This window comes from Gopherus flavomarginatus, chromosome 1, assembly GCF_025201925.1.
Source record: "Gopherus flavomarginatus isolate rGopFla2 chromosome 1, rGopFla2.mat.asm, whole genome shotgun sequence".
NCBI lineage: Eukaryota > Metazoa > Chordata > Testudines > Testudinidae > Gopherus > Gopherus flavomarginatus.
The window spans coordinates 330,053,986-330,074,078 of NC_066617.1; the positions used below are offsets into that span (position 1 = coordinate 330,053,986).

At 44.4% G+C, this 20,093-nt stretch overlaps 1 protein-coding gene across 4 annotated transcripts in view; it reads right to left on the reverse strand.

Annotated features, from left to right (window-relative positions):
- TNFRSF19 (TNF receptor superfamily member 19) overlaps positions 1–20,093 on the reverse strand; it is a 118,594-nt gene that overhangs the window by 79,081 nt on the left and 19,420 nt on the right. For all 4 annotated transcript variants that reach the window (XM_050937287.1, XM_050937289.1, XM_050937290.1 and 1 more), the window contains one exon: positions 19,340–19,450. In XM_050937287.1, the coding sequence (XP_050793244.1) occupies positions 19,340–19,450 (111 nt within the window). The remainder of the gene's footprint in view (positions 1–19,339; positions 19,451–20,093) is intronic.

Consider the following 20,093-nt stretch of genomic DNA (forward strand, 5'->3'; position numbering starts at 1 on the left):
GTATGCATGTGCCTACAGTGTAATGGACGTGCAATCACTTGAAAAACTGCACATTTATAAAGATTTTTAGTCGCAAACTAAAGGCCAGATTGTGCAAAAAGAGAGAGAAAAAAAGGCTGTGCTCCCCTAGAAAAACATTGGTGAATGAAAAATGGAATCCTTAGCACTAACCACCTAGACTGCCTGCAAACCTGGGCTGTGGTCACTAGCAGAGACACTGCGGAAGATTAGAGGATTCTGACTATTTTTTCTACCTCACAAGAGATTTTTGTACAACAGCTCAAGACATTGAACAAGCCCTCATTTTCCCATTCTGTAGCAAAATTACGAGATCTGCCATAGAACTTTTCTTCAGCTTGCACGGAAGGGTACAGATGGACACACAGATATACACACATATCTATACAGGCTATAAACTGTATATTGTGTATTCATGTCATTTTATGTACCTATTTATTGTGCAGCTAAACATAATTTTGCACAAACAGCTGTTAAAATAATGTTATTTATATTGCAAAATCAAGCACTCAAAAGTTGTGAAATTCCACATTTAAGGTTGCATGGGCAACCATAGTTCTTGTTTATCCAGCCTTGCACTGAATGAGGGGGAAAAACAGTATGTGATCATGTAATTGAAAGACTGTATCAAAATGCATACACACAAGGGGCACAATTTCAGACATTCACACAACTTTCAATATGGCATTTTCCATCTGGCTTTCTTCTCTCTCTTCTGACCACAGAGTTGAAGTATATCCTGCACTGGAGAGAGGGTGGGGTATATAAATGGACCAACTGGGGCAATGTGCAGATAGTGGCCCTGATTGCTGTTAGTGCTTCTACAGAACTTTTCAAAAGGTTCCCACAGATTTCCAAAGGCCTTAGTCACAAGCTATGTGTACATCAGTTACTCCTGACGGCATTCTGTGCCAAAAAAAAAAAAATCTGTACACAATATTTTAAAATTCTTCAAATTTTATTTGTCAATGTGGAGGCTCCAGCAAGGCATTGGGGAGCACAGACCACTGGCTGCACAGAGGTGGGAGATCACTGTGCAGCTCCCTCCTGGGACATGGACTCAGTGGTGAGGCTGCACCCAACCCTGACACAGCACAAGGACTGGGCCTGCCCCAGAAACACTCTCGGGCCCTGCCCTCCATGCCAGGTGCACCAGGTGTGGGCAGGCAGGCTCAGCAAGGCAAGATCCAAGTGTGGAGAGGCTCAGTGTGGGAGGATGCATGTGTGGGTTGAGACGGTTCTGTGCGGGTCAACCTGGGTACAGGCAGCTCAATGGGGGATCTGGATGTGTGGGGGATCTGGATGTGTACGGGCTTATTGGGGGTTTCTGGGTGCAACCGTAATGGGACTCTGCCAGGGGGTCCAGGTGAAGGTGGTTGGGGCTCAGCAGGGAGGAGTGGCTTTGGGGGGGGATAACTTGGTAGACGGGTGTGGGGAGCTCAGTGGGAGGGTCCAGATGCTGGGGGAGTGGGGTGCAGTGAGGGTGGCTATCCAGGTACAGCTGGCTGGGGCTCAGTGAGGCGTTGGGGTGGTTCAGATGCAAAGGGAGTGGGGCTCAGCAGGGGGGATTCTGGGTGTGGGTGGGTGAGGCTTGGCGGGAGGGTCTGGGTATGAGGGGGTCTGGATGCACGTGAGTTGTGCAAATGGGGGAGCAGCTCCCCATACAGGGATCCTACCCCTGGCAGCTGAGGAGCAATGGGTGTAGGAAGCGGTGAGAGGGGATGGGGGAGATTGCAGAGCTTTCTGCAGCTGGGGAAGAGATCTGGGGATGGGTCTGGACCGGCCCCAGACGCTGTGCAGCGGAAAAGGAAGTCCCATCCTCCCCATCCCAGCTAGGACTAGCAGCTGAGCCAGATGCCGGGTAGGAGCCTCCAGCCGGGTCTTCCCCAGTCCTGCCCCCTTCCCCACAGTGATTTACCTGTATACCGGCTGCCCTGGGCACCCAAAACGTACTTCTGTGGAGGGTCGCATGACTGCTCTTGTGGCTTCTCTTTGCTTTCCCGTCAGAAAGTCATTTTTCTGATGGGGAAGCAAAGAAATCTGCAGGGGACATAAATTCTGTGCATGCGCAGTGGCGTAGAATTCCCCCAGGAGTAACCAGTGGTCCACAGAATCATACTTCAGTAGTATTTGTTAGAAGTGTTTGGGCCCAGTGCAAGAAAAACAAGGTCTCTTCCCCAAGGAGCATATAATCAAACAAATATTAATAAGTAGATATAAATATGATTTTAAATTGTGCCAAACAACAAAAAACCCTCAATGAAAATGCAAAGTTAAAGCAGGTAGGATAGCAGGACAGGAGAGTGGTGTATCCAAAAATTACAAGTATTGAGAATATCAATTCATACACTAGTATAAGATATCTGCAATTGTGAGTTAAAGGTGGACTGCTAGCTTCACCTGAGAATTTTCTTTGTCACTTATCAAACACAGTATAAGAGCAGTTTGTGTTAAAAAAAGGAAAATCTCTGTAAGAAGTGAATTGGTGTGATCAACAATGATTATCTAATTACTAATAATTAAAATTAACCCATTCTTACCTCTCATAAGAATATGTATGTTATGCTAAAGCTGGTTGTGGCAGTCGAGTTAAGATTGTGTTGGGTTTGCAGCTCAAAGAGAGTTTTAAACTTTTATTTTGAACAAGTTTCATAAGAATGCAAAATACTCTTTGAATATTTCATAGTGGTTTGCTGAAAAACTGGGTGGTACAGAGAGAATATGTATTCTGAAATCATTTTTGGTAGTTTTTCTTATTGGATTGTCTCACTTTTTTTCAGATCCCCTTTGCAAGAGATCTGAAGTACACCTCTACCTCGATATAACACGACCTGATATCACACTAATTTGGATATAACGCGGTAAAGCAGCGCTCGGGGGGGGGAGGGCTGCGCACTCTTGTGGATCAAAACAAGTTCAATATAATGCGATTTCACCTATAATACGGTAAGATTTTTTGGCTCCCGAGGACAGCATTATATCAGGGTAGAGGTGTACAATGGGCACTGGGCTTTGTTCTACATATTGCTCCTTGCATGCCAGTTCCAGCAGTAGCAGTTACACTTAGCTAGCCTTTGTCTATATACTTTTTTGTCATGTTTTAAAAATAAATGAAATTGTGTGTGAAGACAAACCTGCCACATTTGAAGTTACATGTCTGCTAGTGAAAAACCTCTGCAGTCACTGAATAAGCTCCAGTAAGTCAGTACAGAGAAGGAGAGTCCTCCACTCAAACCTCTGTAGCCTATGGGAAAGTTCCCTGAGCTGTAAAACAGGAGAACATGGGTTTAAATCTTACCTCTGTTAACTTGGGGATATAGACAACTTGTTTTTATTAGGGGGGGCTAGAGTTAAAAAAATAATAGCTGTTGAATTTCCCTTTATTTAGTAGTTTTGTATCGTGACTAAATCTGTCCACTTTGAATAAAGTGAGATAAACAACTATGTTCCACAGTCAGTGTTTCCTTTATTTAGTAATGGAATCCCAAATTTTTTGAGGGAGGCTAAAGCCTCTCCCCCAGTTGGCTATGCTCACATAGCTGCTGTTTATATTCTCATGCACTTCAGCACACACTTATTACTGGACAAGGTCACAAACCTGAACAACAGAAAGCAATCAAGTTTGAGCTGCTGCACGCAACCCCTCCCTAATTTTTCAAATAGGTTAACAAAGGGTATGTCTACACTGCAATAAAAAACCTGTGGCACTGAGTCTCAGAGCTTGGGTCAGATGGGTCAGGTTTGGGCTGCAGGGCTAAAAACTGCACATAAGACATTCAGGCTCAGGCTAGACCCTGGGCTGAGAGACCCTCCTCCCTTGCTGAATCCCAGACCAAGCCCAAATATCTACACTGCAGTTTCATGGTCCCACAGTCCAAGCCCTAGTTCAGCTAACCCAGCCCAGGCACAGGCACAGGCACAGGCACAGGCACAGCCACAGCCACAGCCAGGGCCGGCTTTAGGCCGATTCAGCCGATTCCCAGGAATCGGGCCCCGCGCCGAGAGCCGGAGCCCCAGCCGGAGCGCGGCAAGCCGTCCCGCAGCCCCGCTCTCCCGGCTGGAGCCCTGGCCGGAGCGCGGCAAGCCGCCCTGCAGCCCCGCTCTCCCGGCTGGAGCCCCGGCCGGAGTGCGGCAAGCAGCCTCGCTCTCTCGGCTGGAGCCGCGGCTGGAGCGTGGCAAGCCGCCCTGCAGCCCCACTCTCCTGGCTGCAGCCTCGGGCCCTTTAAATAGCCCCCATAGCCCTGGGATAGCGGGGGGCTCCGGGGGCTATTTAAAGGGCCGGGGCTCCAGCTGCCTCTGCCACCCCGTCCTTTAAATAGCCACCGGAGCCCCGCTGCCACCATGTATTCTCCAGGGCTCTCGCTGCTATTTAAAAGGTCTGGGGTGGGGTAGAAGCAGGGGAGCCCCAGGCCCTTTAAATAACCCCCAGAGCCCTGGGATAGCGGGAGGCTTGGGGACTATTTAAAGGGCCGGGGCTCCAGCTGCCTCTGCTGCACCCCCTGCCCTGCCCTCAGGCAGCTCTGCACTCTGTGCCCACAGCCAGCCCCTGCCAAACCCCCTGCCCTGTCTCCAGCCACCCCCTGCCACACACCCCTGTGGCCCTGCCCAAAGCCAGCCAGCCCCCACACACCCCTGCCCGCACCAGCCCTGCACACCCTGCCCACACCCAGCCCCAAACCCCCTGCCCTGTCTCCAGCCAACCCCGCTGCACTCCCCTGCCTGAAGCCAGCCAGTTCTGCACTCCTCTGTCTCCAGCCCTCCCAACCCCTGCTGCATCCCCCTGCGGCCCTGCCTGAAGCCAGCCCACCCCACACACCCCTGTCTCCAGCCAGCCCTGCACCCCTTGCCCAGTCTGCAGCTAGACCCTATCTCCAGTCAGCCCCTGCCCTGCCTCCAACCAGCCCCATGTCCACTGCTGCCCTGCAGTTCCCAGGGTAGTAATCCTGCACACCTGCTTCAATGAGGGGGGCAGGGAGCAGCTGGGACCCACACATGTGCACACCCGCAGGGAGTGGCAGGGACCCACACATGTGAAATGGTGGTCATTAATAAGCAATCAACAGCATATATGATGCAATGTACATAATATATAATTGTATTATTTATATAGTTATGGAAAGTAAATAATACATGGAAGAAATGAAAGGCTTTTTTTTTTACACCTTTTTTTTTTTTTTTTTTTAGTCATCCCAGCCAGGGCCCCGCTGAAAATGTTCGAATTGGGCCCTGCATTTCCTAAAGCCGGCCCTGGCCACAGCTATACTGCAGATCTTTTATCTCAGTGTAGACATACCCAGAGAGATTATGCCAGCCAGTCAGGAACAGAACAACAGTCTCTATCAGACAAACATACATTTTATCCACTCAGTTAATTACTTTCCAAACAGAACATTGAAAGCTCAAAGTCAGTTTCTAACAACTAACGTTACACTCTTGTCATAGAGCCAGAGACAGAATCAAGAGTTCCTCATCACAATTACACTATTACTGACTAATAAATAGTTGGGCAGCCCAGTCAGAAAGTGTGTATCAAGTCCTCCTCTAGTGATTGGTTTGAAAAGAGATGAGCAACTACTTCTGGAAGCTCAGGTGACAGGGTCCTCAACTAGGCTCAAACCCTGATGTTGACTTCTCTGGGGAGAGAGAGTTTACAGTTGCTTGTGGTTCACACAGCAAGAGGACATCTTTAAAACAGGTCTTGTACCCAAAAACCATGGTAATTTGTAAATCATGGTGTGAATCTCCAAAATACACGTATTTGTTATGCATTTTGATTTCAAACAATGGCAGGCTAAAAGATTGAGAGGTATGCTTCACACTGGAAGGAACAGAGTACAGAGAGTAAGGAGGAGCAAATTAGACAAGTGGAGGAAGGGCAAGCCCCATGCTGCTGCAGTTGCTCCTGGCAGATTCCAGATATCAATGAGAGGCTACTGCATGTTTCAGGAAGTGAGAGATGACAGACTCTTTTATAGGGCTTCCCTCCACCTAACAGGTTATGCTGGCACTGCTAAATATGGTGGGTTTCTCTTTGTGCACTTACTTTCAGTAACCTCTAAGCAGGGATAAAATGTTTTAGACCAGTGGTCCCCAACCTTTTCCAGGTGGCGGGCGCCAGATGACGAGCCATCAAGGACCATGGCCGGCAGACAAGCATCCACCGAAATTCTGCCGAGAAGCGGTAACGTCAAGAGGTGTCGCTGCCGAAATGCCATCGAAAATCAGCAGCATTTCGGCGGTGACGCCTCTTGGTGACGCCGCTTTTGGGTGGCATTTCAGCAACAGTGCCTCTTGATGATGCCGCTTTTCGGAGGCATTTTGGCAGATGCTTGTCTGCCGGCCAGTATGTGGGTGCACATAGATGCCCCGAGGGCCCACTGCGTTGGGAACCACTGTTTTAGACAAAGAAAACTTGCTGAGGCATTTTGCAGCCTCTCGTGTTCTTTAGGAGAGTTGATAAAGCCTGGAGCAGCTTCAGCAATGCAGTTTTTCCCAGCTGAAGTGCAACTCCCCTTCACCCTGAGGTACACCAACTCCATATAAAAAAAGCCTTAGGAAATTAACACAAACAAACTACATTTTGTGACAGTTAAGTTTGCACCAGGACACACCCCATTTACATAAAACCTTAAAAGCTTGGAAATCAGAAGTTAAAGTCTGCCACATTCCTTGCTACCTTCATATTGCCTACAACACTGCTAATAACCCACTCTCATAAAGCTTTCACTTTCATCTGCAACATCCAAAAATACAATACGTGTTCCAGCTTCATCAAACTTGTGCTGTATCGCAAAGTCTTAACCAGGATCTTAGCAATGATAAAGGACATTAATTTCCCAAATACTTGGAATGTGTGACAATCAGATGTGCTGATTTGTTGTTAAAAGAGTGTGTAAGATTGCAGTTTCTTTTGAGTTACAGTGCAAGTTTGATAATGACAGTGTATGTAGTGCTTTTTAATGCAAGTGAAAGTCATATGGGAGTGTTGGAGTGAGTGAGTAATTGACAATATTGTAGACAATATGGAGGTGGCAAGGATTACAGGAGACTTTTCCTTTAACTCCTGATTTTCATAATTTTAATGTTCTGGGTGGAAGGGCTATGTCCTAACGCAATCTTCACTGTCACTAAATGTACTTTTTGTTTGAATTAATGGTGACTTTTCATAATCTGAATAATCTAAATGACTAGGTTTATTTAAAAAATTAAGGTAGGACAAGGAAGGGGTCTTATCTTCTGAGTGCTTCCATCTTTCTCTTTTAGCATGCTGTAGAGGGTTCTCCCAACATAAGGAGTGTGGAATTTTTAGGCATTACTATCTCCAACAAGGTGAAGAGGAGGCCAAACGTTGGCATGAACTCTTTGCTGACAGGAACAACATTTTCAGCCAGAGTGGTATCTAATCATTGGACCACACAACTACTACCTCCGTCAACTGTAAACTTCTCCAGCGTGACTATATGCACACTACTTGTATAACAGCAGAGCTCATCACCATCAAACAACTTGTTCAGTTGTGTAATGCTTTGTTCCCTGTTTGGAGATCATTAATCAAAAGTAAATGGCAAATTAATATTTAAATAACGGAAAACTGCACATAGCAAACAGTTCCTTTTCAAAAGGCAAGTTACAATCACCTCAGATAAAGGAAAACACCTGTTTTTGTCTTTCAGAATAAGGCTTTGAAGTGTTTGGTAGGAGCAAGATAATACTTCAGGTGTTTAAATGTTTCACAAAAAATAAAGTGAGAAAGAGAAGGATGGATGGATAGAAAACAAAAAGAGAAATGAGTAAATAATATTGGTTGATGTGGCTAATAAGTGAAACAATTCGACTTTATATAGTAGTTCATACTAAATTTAAAATGTTAGTATTGTCATGAAGGATCCTGTAGGAACATTTATTTGTAATCGTTAATAGATAATTAAAAAGGAAAAAAAATCAAAGGATTTTAGAATGTTACTTTCTTCCTGCCCCAAAAGAATAATTAATAATCATAACAACATTATTGTGAAAGAGATCTTAACAAAACTGAAGAAATGGTGCTCACTCTGTGCAATAACTGGTTCTTTGAGATGCGTCCCCCGATAAGTGCGCCATTCTAAATGTGCTTGAGTGTCCTGTGCCTTTGTTTGGAGATTTCTCATTGCAGTGTCCGTTTGGCCTGCATGTGCATGTTAGTCAGTTTCGTGCTCCATGCTGTTATATAGCACTGCACAGGCAAACCACGTTCAGTTTCTTGTCTGCCACAAAGCTCCATAGCAGAGAACTCCAAAGCAGAGGGGAAGGGCAGCCCGTACAAGGGCACATTATCTTGAAGAACCACAGTTACTGAACGATGTGGGTAACCATTTCTTCGAGTAGTGTCCCTATGGGTGTTCCACTCTTGGTGACTACTGAGCAGTTCCCTTTAAGGTGAAGGGGGCTTCAGATTGAGTCCAGTATTGAATAAAGTATTGCCAAGCCAAATGCAGCATCAGAAGCTAAGTCGTGAATTACTGCACAGTGGTCAGCAAAACTATGTACAAAGGTCCCAGTTGCAGCTTTACATATTTCAATGACGGGAACGTTTTTGAGAAAGACTCTAGGAGTGGAAATAGATCTTGTAGAGCGAGTTCGTATGTCCCAGGTTTTTGGAGATTAAAAATTTGATAGCAACAGCTAATGCAGTTGGATATCCACTTGGAAAGTCTTTGTTTAGAGTTTGCAGACCCTTTTGCATACCCAATGGCAGACCCAGTATGCAATGGCATACTGTCTGCCATTGAGACAAATAATTTGGGAATCTTTTTGAAAGTTTTAGTCCTGTTAAGATAGAAGGCCAGGGCTTTCCTGACTTCAAGCGTGTGAACAATGCCTCCTCTTTATCGAAGTGAGATTTAGGGTGAAAGATCAGGAGGTGGATGGGTTGGTTAATATGGAACTCAGAAGATATTTTTGGTAAAAACTTGGGGTGTAGTTATAATGTGACCTTCTCTTTGAAAAATATTGTGACAAGGAGGTATGCTTCTCACTCCTCCATCAACAAATGGAGAAGTTGGAAGGCAGCCAATGGTTCAAACAGAAATCTTGTATGATATTCAAAAACCAGATTGAGGTCCCAAATTGGAGCCGGATGTTTGACTGGTGAAAAGAGATTTACGAGCCCCCCTGAGGAACCTGATCACCATTGGGTGGGCAAATATGGAATAACCTTTTATTGCGGAATAGAAAGCTATGATGGCTGCCTGGTGGATTCTAATGAATCTCAGTGACAGCCCCAGGTTTTTTAGTCTAGGATGTAGGCCAGTATATTTGACAGCAATGAGGCTGCTGGTGGAATGTGTTTGAGGTCACACCAACAAACAATATTCATCCATTTTTCTAAGTAAGTGTAGCTTGGAGATGGTTTTCTGGTGTATAACAACACTCTTTTTACTTTCTCCAAATAGATCCTCTCTAATCCCGTGAACCATCGGTCAACCATGCTTTGAGGTGAAGAACCCCAAGACTGGGGTGAAGGATCTTTCCACCTTCCTGGGATAGGAGATGAGGAGTAGCCTGGAGAGTGATCGGTAAGGAAAGAGCCAGATATATCAGGTAAGGAAACCATGTTTGTCTGGGCTAGGTTGGGACTATAAGAATAACTAACTAACTAACTATCTCTTTGTCCTTTTTTATTTTGAGTAGAACTTTGGCTATTAGAAGCCTGTGGGGGAAACATGTACAGTAGACCCAATGACTATTGAAGGTAAAAGGCATCCCCCAAAGATCGGTGACCCAGCCCACCTCTGGATCAGAACTGAGCACATTTCTTGTTTATCACCATGACAAACAGGTCTATTTGAGGTGTGTCTCACTGCTGTAATATGTGGTGAAGTATAATGGAATCTATCTCACACTCATGATCTTGAGAAAAGCGCCTCTTGAGTGTGTCCACAGTCATGTTCTGAACTCCTGGGAAGTAAGCTGCTGTAATGATAATCTGAATGCATATGCACCAATTCCAAAGTCTCAGCACAGAGGGAGTGCTATCTTGCCCCTCCTTGTTGGTTGATTAGTGGTAGAAACTGGAGATGGGCATATCTGACTGCACTGAGTTCCTGGATGTTGATGTGCAGAGTGTTATCCTGCGATGTCGATCTGCCCTGGGCTGTGTGAGTGTCCAGATGCATTCCCCATTCCAACAGAGATGCATCTATCATTATAATTGCTGGGGGAGGGCAAGTGAAAGGGACTCCTGCACAAATATTGTGAGAGTTCCACCAACTGAGAGATTCCTTTATGAAGATGGGTGTGGAAAGTAGTGTAGTTAGACTGTGTGTGTTCAGTGACTAAACGGTCCTGAGCCACCTCGAAGGCATCAGACTCACAGTTCTGCATGGTCTGTAACGAAAGTACTAGCTGCTATATGTCCCAATAGCTGAAGACAGTTCTGGCCCATAGTTTGAAGGCTGATCTGGATTGTATTGACTATGTTGAATAGGGCCATGAATCTGTGCATTGGGAGGTAGGCTCTTGCCGCTATTGAATTGAAATGAGCTCTTATGAATTCAAAGTTTTGCACAGAGGTAAGGTGGATTTTTGAATGTTCAGTTGCAGGCCCAGTTGGAGAAGAAGGTCTATGACCTTGCAAGTACTGGAGATCATCATCTCCAGATGAAGTGTGAGCAGCATTCTTAGGTATTGAGTAAGAAGTGGTAGTACTCTTCTTGCTGCCTCACTCTGTTCATGGTACTGATGACCTCTTGGACCCTAGGACTTTATAGTCTTAGGTTTAGCCATGCCCTTGGTACCAGAGGAACCAGCAGCCTCATGGGTACTAGGTCAGAGAGCAGTTCAAAGGGTGGACCTGTGAATGTTGACAGGACAAAGTAGAGATCCCATTGAGGCACAGTTATAATGACCAGTGGCAAAGTCCTGATCAAGCACGTCATAAGTCTCACAATAGCCAGGTATGTAAAGACAATTGTCCCTCTGCTGGAGGAAGGTATTAATTGCTACTAAGTGTACTTGCAGCAAATTAAGGGCTAGACCTGAAGTTTTTAAGAAGAGGAGATAGTCTAGGATAACTGGAATACCTATGGTATCTAGTGATTGTTGGTGGTGACATGCCCAGGCCAAAGCGCGCCACCATTTAGCCAGGTGGTAGGCTCCAGTAAAATCCTTTCTATCTTGGTTAAGGATTTCCTGAACAGGTGTGAAACCTGAACATTCTATTTTCGACACCCATCCAAATACTGGAATGAGCCAAGGTTGGGGTGCTTGATCATGGGGTGCTTGATTCCACTTGAGTTAGGAGAGCCTGAAATGTTGTGGATCCTGATAGGTGAGCACATAGGCATCACTGGGAGTTCCATGAACCAGAAATATCTGGGCCAGTTGGGTCCTAGGACGATGGTGGTGGCTCTGTTGCAACTGATCTTCCATAGAAGTTGCAGTAGTAGAGAGATGGGAGGAAAGGCGTATCTGAGACTGTCCATCCGAGGAAGCAGGAGAGTGTCGCCCTGGGAATCATGGCCTATGGCTTCCCTGGGGCAATACATGGGAAGCTCTTTATTCATCTGGGATGCAAAGAGGTCCCATAGCAGAGTTCTCCATTGTGTGAATATGTTGGTTAGAACTGTAATGTGGATCTCCCATTTGTGGTCTGCAGATAAACTTCTGCTTAACTTGTCTACCAGGGTGTTATGTACACTCGGGAGATATGCGGCCTGTATCGTAATGTTATTTCTGATGAACCAGTTCCAAAGTCTGACTGCTTCTAGACATAGGAGACAGGCTCTTGCTCCTCCCTATTTATATACAGAAAGTTTATGGTCCAGGTACCCTGAGCAACGTGGTAGTCCACGTGAGTGTCCCACTCCATAAGGGAGGAGTCTGTCAGGATGGTGGCCCTTGGGCTGAAACATGTCCCCACCAGGATTTTGCTTGAGATGGACCACCAAGCAAGGGAGGTGAGAACTCTGGTGGGAACAGTCATGGTGGGAGCCAATGTGATTCCTGTTTCATCATAAGGTGGAGTGTAGCCAAGTTTGAAGGCACCATAAGTAAAGTCTGGCGAATGACATAACGTAGGTGCATGTGACCTAACAGAGGAACACTGGCACACACCAGTTTGTAGTTTGTGGGTGATGCAAGGGATCAAGTTGCACATCACATAAAATCTGTCTGTGCAGAGAAAGGTTCTTGCAGAGGCTGAATGCCGCCATTCTCCTACAAAAGTTATTGTCATAGTGGGTGACAAAACGAACTTCCCTGCATTTATGCAACAGCTAAGGTAGCAAGAAGGTACCAAAAAGAACTTGCTGCTGCTATGACTTCCTAGTGAGATTGGCCTACCAGGAGCCAGTCACCCAGGTATGAAAACACCATATAGCTCTGATGTCGCATCTGGGTTGCTACTACAGTGAGAACTTTTTGTGCAGGTACGTAACAAGACTAAAGGGGAGGATGTGAAACTAGTAGTGCTCTTGGCCAACCATGAGTAAAAGAATAAAAATAAGCTATAAGCAGTTTTAAAAGTTTGTTTTACATACACGGTGTAGTAATTTTTGTTAATACTGAGAGCTACAATTCTATTTAAAAAGGGACAACTTAAAATCACATTTGTCTCATTTTTTTCCCCCAAACCTACTATTTTTACAAGCTAAACTACAATTACCGAAGCTCAGATTAGAGGAGAAAAAAAGTTTTTTTTCGAGTTTGCTTACTCAGTACATTTGAAAGCACAGTGTAGAGTCAGTTCTATAATTGCTCCTGTACTATTGTATAGTTGCTACTGCTTGACCATAGATAAGGATTGCAATTGAGTTTCCATATTTAATTCTGATTTTGGCTTCACTCTGAAAATCATGAAAAGACTATATTAGTCTTTATATGGTGTGGCAGAGGTCTGACCTGGTCTCCGTGGGTTCCGTGCTTCCAGGCGGTTTATGCTAGCCTCAGAGGCTCACTGCAACTTTCCATGTAGCACTTCTCTCTCTAGGGCCAGGATTACAGTCTACTGAGCTCTTTTCATCATAAGCCAGAAAGGAGGTTGGTGAGAGAACTGCCACAGTCTCTGTTGTTCTTACGGGCTTATTCAAGAACAGTTTAGCCTCCTGTCCTGACAGGGGCCTGTCTTCTCCTCCCAGGAGGTGTTTCTGTAGTGGCGGGTTAGTAGGAACTCGGGCCCACCCCTCTACTCTGGGTTCCGGCCCAGGGACCTTAATGGCAGCGGCTGTTGGCAGCCAACCTTTCACTGCCAGAGCTGCTACACTTCCCTGGGCCACTTTCCCACAGCTCTCCCGCTTCTCTCTCTCTCAACACCTTCTTCACCCCTACCTTAGGGCTCCCTTCCAGTTGCTTGAGGGCGTCTTCATTACCCAGCCATTTAGCCGCACTTCCTTTCCTCTGGCTCCCTTTTCCTTTCCCCAGCCTGACCGGGGTGAACCTTTTTACAGTATCAGAGGGGCCTTAATTAGAGTCAGTGTTCATATTAGCTTAACAGCCTCACTTGACTCTTTGCAGGCTAATTGGAGTCATGTGTCCACCCTAGCATGGAGCAGCCCCTGCTTTGGTCAGTCAGGGAACAGAAAACTGCTTTTCCAGTGGGCAGCATATCTGCCTTCTACTACTCTGCTGTACCGAACTGGCTTGGGTCTATCATAATGGGTAAGGTTACAGCTAGGTGCAGAGTAGCATACCTTTTCTACCAAATTTGAAGTATATTGGAAAAGAAACTGCACTCTAAAATCAAAGATGTTTAACAGAATTCAATAAGTGTAATATGTTTTTGCCATTTCAAAGATCACCCCACCACCGTAAAACTCTACTTTACTGGACTCCTCTTATTAAGATCTATGGCACAGCATCAAAGGTTATTTAATTAAAGCTAAATCTTATTGAGGAAAATAGAAAGGAGCATAAACTCTGGCAACAGAAGTGTAAAATATAATTAGGAAGGCCAAAAAAGAATTTGAAGAACAGCTAGCCAAAGACTCAAAAAGTAACAGCAAAATTATTTATAATCAGAAGCAGGAAGCCTGCTAGGGCCATTGAACAATCAAGATGTCAGAGGAGCAGTCAAGGAGGATAAGGTCCCTATGGAGAAACTAAATAAATTCTTTGCATTGGTCTTCACGGCTAAGGATGAGAGGGGGATTCCCCAACCTAACCTGTTCTTTTTAGGTGACAAATCTGAGGTACTGTCTCAGATTGAGGTGTCATTAGAGGAGGTTTTGAAACAAATTGATAAAATTTAACAGTAATAAGTTATCAGGACCAGATGGTATTCACCCAAGAGTTCTGAAGAAACTCAACTATGAAATTGCAGAACTACTAATTGTGGTATGTAACTTATCTTTTAAATCAATTTCTGTACTAGATGATTGGAAGATAGCTAATGTGATGAAAATTTCTTAAAAAGGCTTCAGAGGCGATCCTGACAATTACAGGCCAGTAAGCCTAAACTTCAGTACTGGGCAAATTGGTTGAAACTATAGTAATGAAAAGAATTGTCAGACACATAGAGGAACACAAATTGTTGGGGAAGAGTCAACATGGCTTTTGGAAAAGAGAAATCATGCCTCACCAATCTACTAGAATTCTTTGAGGGGGTCAACAAGCATGTGCACAAAGGTGATCCAATGGATATAGTGAACTTCAGTTTTCAGAAAGCCTTTGACAAAGCCCCTCACCAAAGGCTCTTAAGCAAAGTAAACAGTCATGGGATAAGAGGGATGGTCCTCTGATGGATCATTAACTGGTTAAAAGATAGGATATGAAGGGTAGGAATAAATGGTCAGTTTTCAGATTGGAGAGAGGTAAATAGCGGTGTCTCCCAGGGGTCTGTACTGAGACCAGTACTGTTCAACATATTCATAAATGATCTAGAAAAAGGAGTAAATAGCGAGGAGGCAAAACTTGCAGCTGATAGAAAACTCCTCAGGATAGTTAAGTCCAAAGAAGACTGCGAAGAGTTACAAAGTGACTTCACAAAATTGGGTGACTGGGCAACAAAATGAAATTCAGTGCTGATAAATGCAAAGTAATGCACATTGGAAAACATAATCCCAATTATACATATAAAATGATGGGATCTAAATTAGCTGTTATACCTCAAGAAAGATCTTGGAGTCATTGTGGATAGTTCTCTGAAAACATCCACTCAATGTGCAGCAGCAGTAAAAAAAAAAGCAAATAGAATGTTGTGAATCATTAGCAAAGGGATAGACAATAAGACAGAAAATATCATATTGCCTCTATATAAATCCAGGGGTCATCGACATCTTGAATACTGGGTGCAGATCCAGTCAACCCATCTCAAAAGAGAAATACTGGAATTGGAAAAAGTACAGAAAAGGGCAACAAAAATGATTAGGGGTATGGAACAGCTTCCACATGAGGAGAGATTAATAAGACTGAGACTTTTCAGCTTGGAACAGAGATGACTAAGGGGGGATATGATAGAGGTCTATAAAATCATGACTGGTGTGGAGAAAGTAAATAAGGAAGTGTTATTTACTCCTTCATGGAACACAAGATCTAGGGGGTCACCAAATGAAATTAATAGGCAGCAGGTTTAAAACAAATAAAAGGAAGTATTTCTTCAGACAACACATTGAACTCTTTGACTGAGGATATTGTGAAGGCCAAGACTATAACAGGGATAAAGAAACAACTAGATATGTTCCCGGAGGATAGATCCATCAATGGCTATTAGCCAGAATGGGCAGGGATGGTGTCCCAAGTCTCAGTTTGCCAGAAGCTGGGAATGGGTGACAGGGGATGGATCATTTGATGGTTACCTATTCTGTTCATTCCCTCTGAAGCACCTGCCACTGGCCACTGTCGGAAGACAAGATACTGAGCTAGACAGACCTTTGTTCTGACCCAGTATGAGTATTTTTATGAGTCAGTGAGCTAATTTTGGCTCATCACTCCAGAAATAAGGTTGGGAAGCAGCTGTCAGCCAGTGGTGGTGGCCAGCACCTGCCACCTGTGCCACTTCCTGCAGCTCCCATTGGCCGGGAATGGCGAACTGCGGCCTCTGGGAGCTGTGGGCGGCCGTGCCAATGTAAACAAACTGTCTTGCAGCCTGCCAGTGGATTACCCTGATGAACTGCATGGGACCCGCAGGCTACAGGTTGCCCACCACTGGTGTAACCACTGCACTTGGTTATGTCATTGTAAATGGCCTCCCGGAAATGTCCCACAATGCCCATCCTGACTGCTATGGTCAGCATTCTGCTGCCCTGCACCCAGCTACACAGCTTCTGCCCCTCCCACTTTACAGGCCCAGGAATTTTTGGACTTCCCACTTCCTGTTTACTTGGCATGGAAAGCTCACATCTCATCTTACCAGCTGATCACGGTAACTCTACACTGCAAATACTCCCACGCTTGGAGCACACCCGAGTTGTTGGATTTGCTGGTGCTGTGGGGAGAGAAGGCTGTACAGTCCCAGCTCCACTCCAGCTGTAGGAACTTCAATACCTAAGTCAGATTTCTTGTGACTTGTTGGATAAGGATTATGAATGGGACACACATCAGTGCTGTGCAAAGATGAAGGAGATGAGGCAGGCATACCAGAAGGCAAGGTAGTCAAACATTGCTCTGGAGCTGTGCCGAAGACCTGCTGCTTCTATAAGGAGATGGATGCTGTCTTTGGCAGCAACTCCACCTCCACTGCCATGGATATGTCGGCAGGGCTGGAGACAGTGGACTCAACTCCAAGGATGAAGTCATGGACGAGGAGGTCAAGTAGGAGGATGATACGGAGCACACGGGAGGGTCGTCTGATAGTGCGATGAGTCTAGAGGGGTCTAGCTAGTCCCAGCAGTCCATCTCTGGTATGCATGATGCAGGAGAGGGGAGTTTTGGTAAGTGATCTTTTTGAGTTGTTGCTGCTTGGTTATATGAGGTAGAGCTGTCCTTTGCTTTGTTTTATGATAGGAGTGGGTGAAGGGATAGAAATGTAGAAAACTAGCTGTGTTTGCCTATGCTTCACATTCCCCTTTGCAGCTATGCAGTGCGACGGAACAGTGCGTAAGTGCACACCAAGACTGCATGGGAATCCTCCAGAGAGATCTCTAGGAAACACTTCTGGAGGTATTCACCAATCCTCTGCTGAAGGCTTCTTGGCAGAGCTACTTTGTTCCTTCCCCCATTGTAGGAAACTTTCCCATGTTCCTTCCCCCATTGTAGGAAACTTTCCCATGCCAATCAGCAATCACTTGTGCAGGGATCAAAGCAGCACCCTGGTGAGCAGCATAGGCACCCGATCTGAAGCTACACTCATGTAGGAGATGCACCTTTAAATCCTTGCTTACCCTCAAGAATGAGATATCAGTTTCAGTGACCTCCGCCTGTGGAAAATGGTGGCAGAATTTACAATATTGACCCTAGTCGCCTGCAGTGATCCCCTTAAAAAACACAGAGATTCTTTGCCCTATGTTGAATACCTCCTCAGCCCCTGGGCCGAACTCACCATGTTTAGGGAATTCGTCGAGCTATATACTTGCCAAGGGACAGTGAGAAAATGGTTACTATTTTAAAAAGGTGCATTTTGCTATAATGATTCAATGCTGTGCATGCACTAACGATCATGCTTCTATTTATTGTTTCTTGTGCTTCTGCAGATGTGGCCTTCAGAGGAACTGCCTACACACTGGTAGAGTGCCTCTGCCTGATAAGGAAGCAACCAAGGAGAACAGAGGACATGTTTTGAAAGGTGCTTCAATCCTCAGAGGCCGAAAAACAAGAATGCAGGTCATTGAGAGAGACTTTTATTTTAAAGTATAAAATAGACAGGTAGGAAAGAAAGGAAAATCAGGAGTGAATTTTAATGGGCCAGGAATGGATGATAAAAGTGCTGGAGGGGCAAACAGAGATGTTGAAATCTGAGACCAATCCTGCAAACATTTTCTCACACAGGGTCCTACTTCAATAAGACTACTCACATGAGTAAGGATTTGCAAGACCATGCACTAAAGCACACTACCTCATGTGCTATATATACACATACACATAGGGAAATTCTTATTACAGTTGCTAGAACAGAGCTGAAAGAGGTTCCACACGGCCCCTGCTCCAAGATAAATCCTGGGAGATGGGGAATGCTGGCTAATCAGCATCCCTTCCCCAGCTGGCCAATTGATGCCAGAGACTCCCGGGGAAGGTGGGGGAGGAGCTGCCCGATGTCCCTCAGCGGGTCTCTCCCTCTCTCACTGCTGGGACTGTTCTCTTTCACCACTGGCCCCATCAAGTTCCTCCACTCCTTGAGGCAGGTGGCTGGATATTGCAGCTGAATGCACTGGAAAATGGAAGCATCGAGGCAGCACTGTTAGAGGAACTGAGGCAGCACTGAGGGGGAACTCAACGCATAGTGACACTGGAACTCAGGGACTGTGCACATCTCACGGACAGTGCTCTAAATCAATAATCAATTGCAAATTAAGATTCAGGTACACCAATACGCACTACTTGCTTTGTGTTATCATGAAAAGCAGCTATAAATATGGTTTAACCAGCTAGTGGAACCTGGCTGCTTTATGTTGTTTTCATGTACGGGTGAATTCACCTTTAAAAATTAAATTTTTAAAACATGCTTTACGATTTATATCATATCTTCAAATCCATTGGAAATATCACATGGTAGCATTCTCTTTAAACAAGAAACCCAGTGTTTGTATTAAATTTTTAAAAACTAAGGAAATTCCCAGATAAAAAGGATCCTAAAAACAGAGTTAGGTTGATAGTATTCATCAGTAATTAACAAGTAAAAAAATATTATAGAGATATTGTAACTATCCCACAATCAAGCATTGGAAACCAAGATACAAGGTTACACTTGAAAAAAATCCAAATGTGTTGAGATAAGAAATGCACAGGTAAGCAGGGCTTTAGAGCTGTGCTCTGGCTCCGCTTCACTCCAGGCAAAAACCTGCAGCTCCACTGCTATGGAGCTGCTCTGCGCTTCAGCTCCGGGCTCCGCTCCAAAGCCCTACAGGTAAGGCACCCAAACGCTCTTATGTGCTAGTGCTATGAGGGAGAAAAAAATGAAAAAAATTCTAATGTCTTTAAAATCAGTGTAGTGTTTATGGTTCCTGATTAAATTGCCTTAATCATTGCTGTTTGGGTATTGCATGGCATCACTATTTTCTGAACCATATAGGCTTGGGTTACGTATAGGAACTAAAAGTTACATACCTGTAAAAAAGGATACATGTGTACAACAAGCTGAACTCATAAAAGTTCTTTCATGCATAAGCTGATATTGATTATTTTAACCATACACGTAAACATATTTGTGAAAAAAAATAATCAGGAAAACGTCACTTGACAGTATATCCCATACCTTTGACAGCTCCATTCCAGGTCCACACTGTTTGCAGAGGATACAGTTTCCAGCATGGTCCCTGAACTCTTGCTCTCTACAATCCCCCGTCTCACAAAATACTTTACTTAACTTAAAAAAACCAAAAAGCAAATAGTTAAAAAAAGTTAGCAATAATGCTTTACAGTTAATCTGGACATTTACATCTAGGCCAAATAATTGATTTTAAACACTATACAATCTTATACAATTAATTAAAATACAATGTATAATTATATCTACTTTAACCCAACACAAATCTTACTACTTAATATTATTTACAAATGATATTAAAATAATAACTTCTTATTTTAAATTCACTTTGAGAAAAGGTCTTTTCTCTAAACATGATGGTTCAGTTATTCCATCTCCCTAAAAATATCTTTCTAGAATATGGCCAAAATTTTCAAATATGGGTGTGTAACGTTGGGCTTCTAAATACATATTGCCTAAATAATATGCCTAAATAAATGGCCTGATTTTCAAAAGTGCTCAACACCCAGCAGCACCCACTGACTTCAATAGGATTTGTGGGTGACTGGTACTTTTGAGGGGAAAAAAAAAGTCAGGCAACTTATTTAGGTGTTTAAATATGGTTTTAGATCCTAACTTCAGGCACCTATTTTTGAAAATGTTGGCCTATATTTTTATACCTCTATTTTTTTCTAAATTGCAAGAGTGGGCTTCAGTTATTTGAACCATCTGTATATCTGGGTTTTGTAATCTGGGAAAAAGA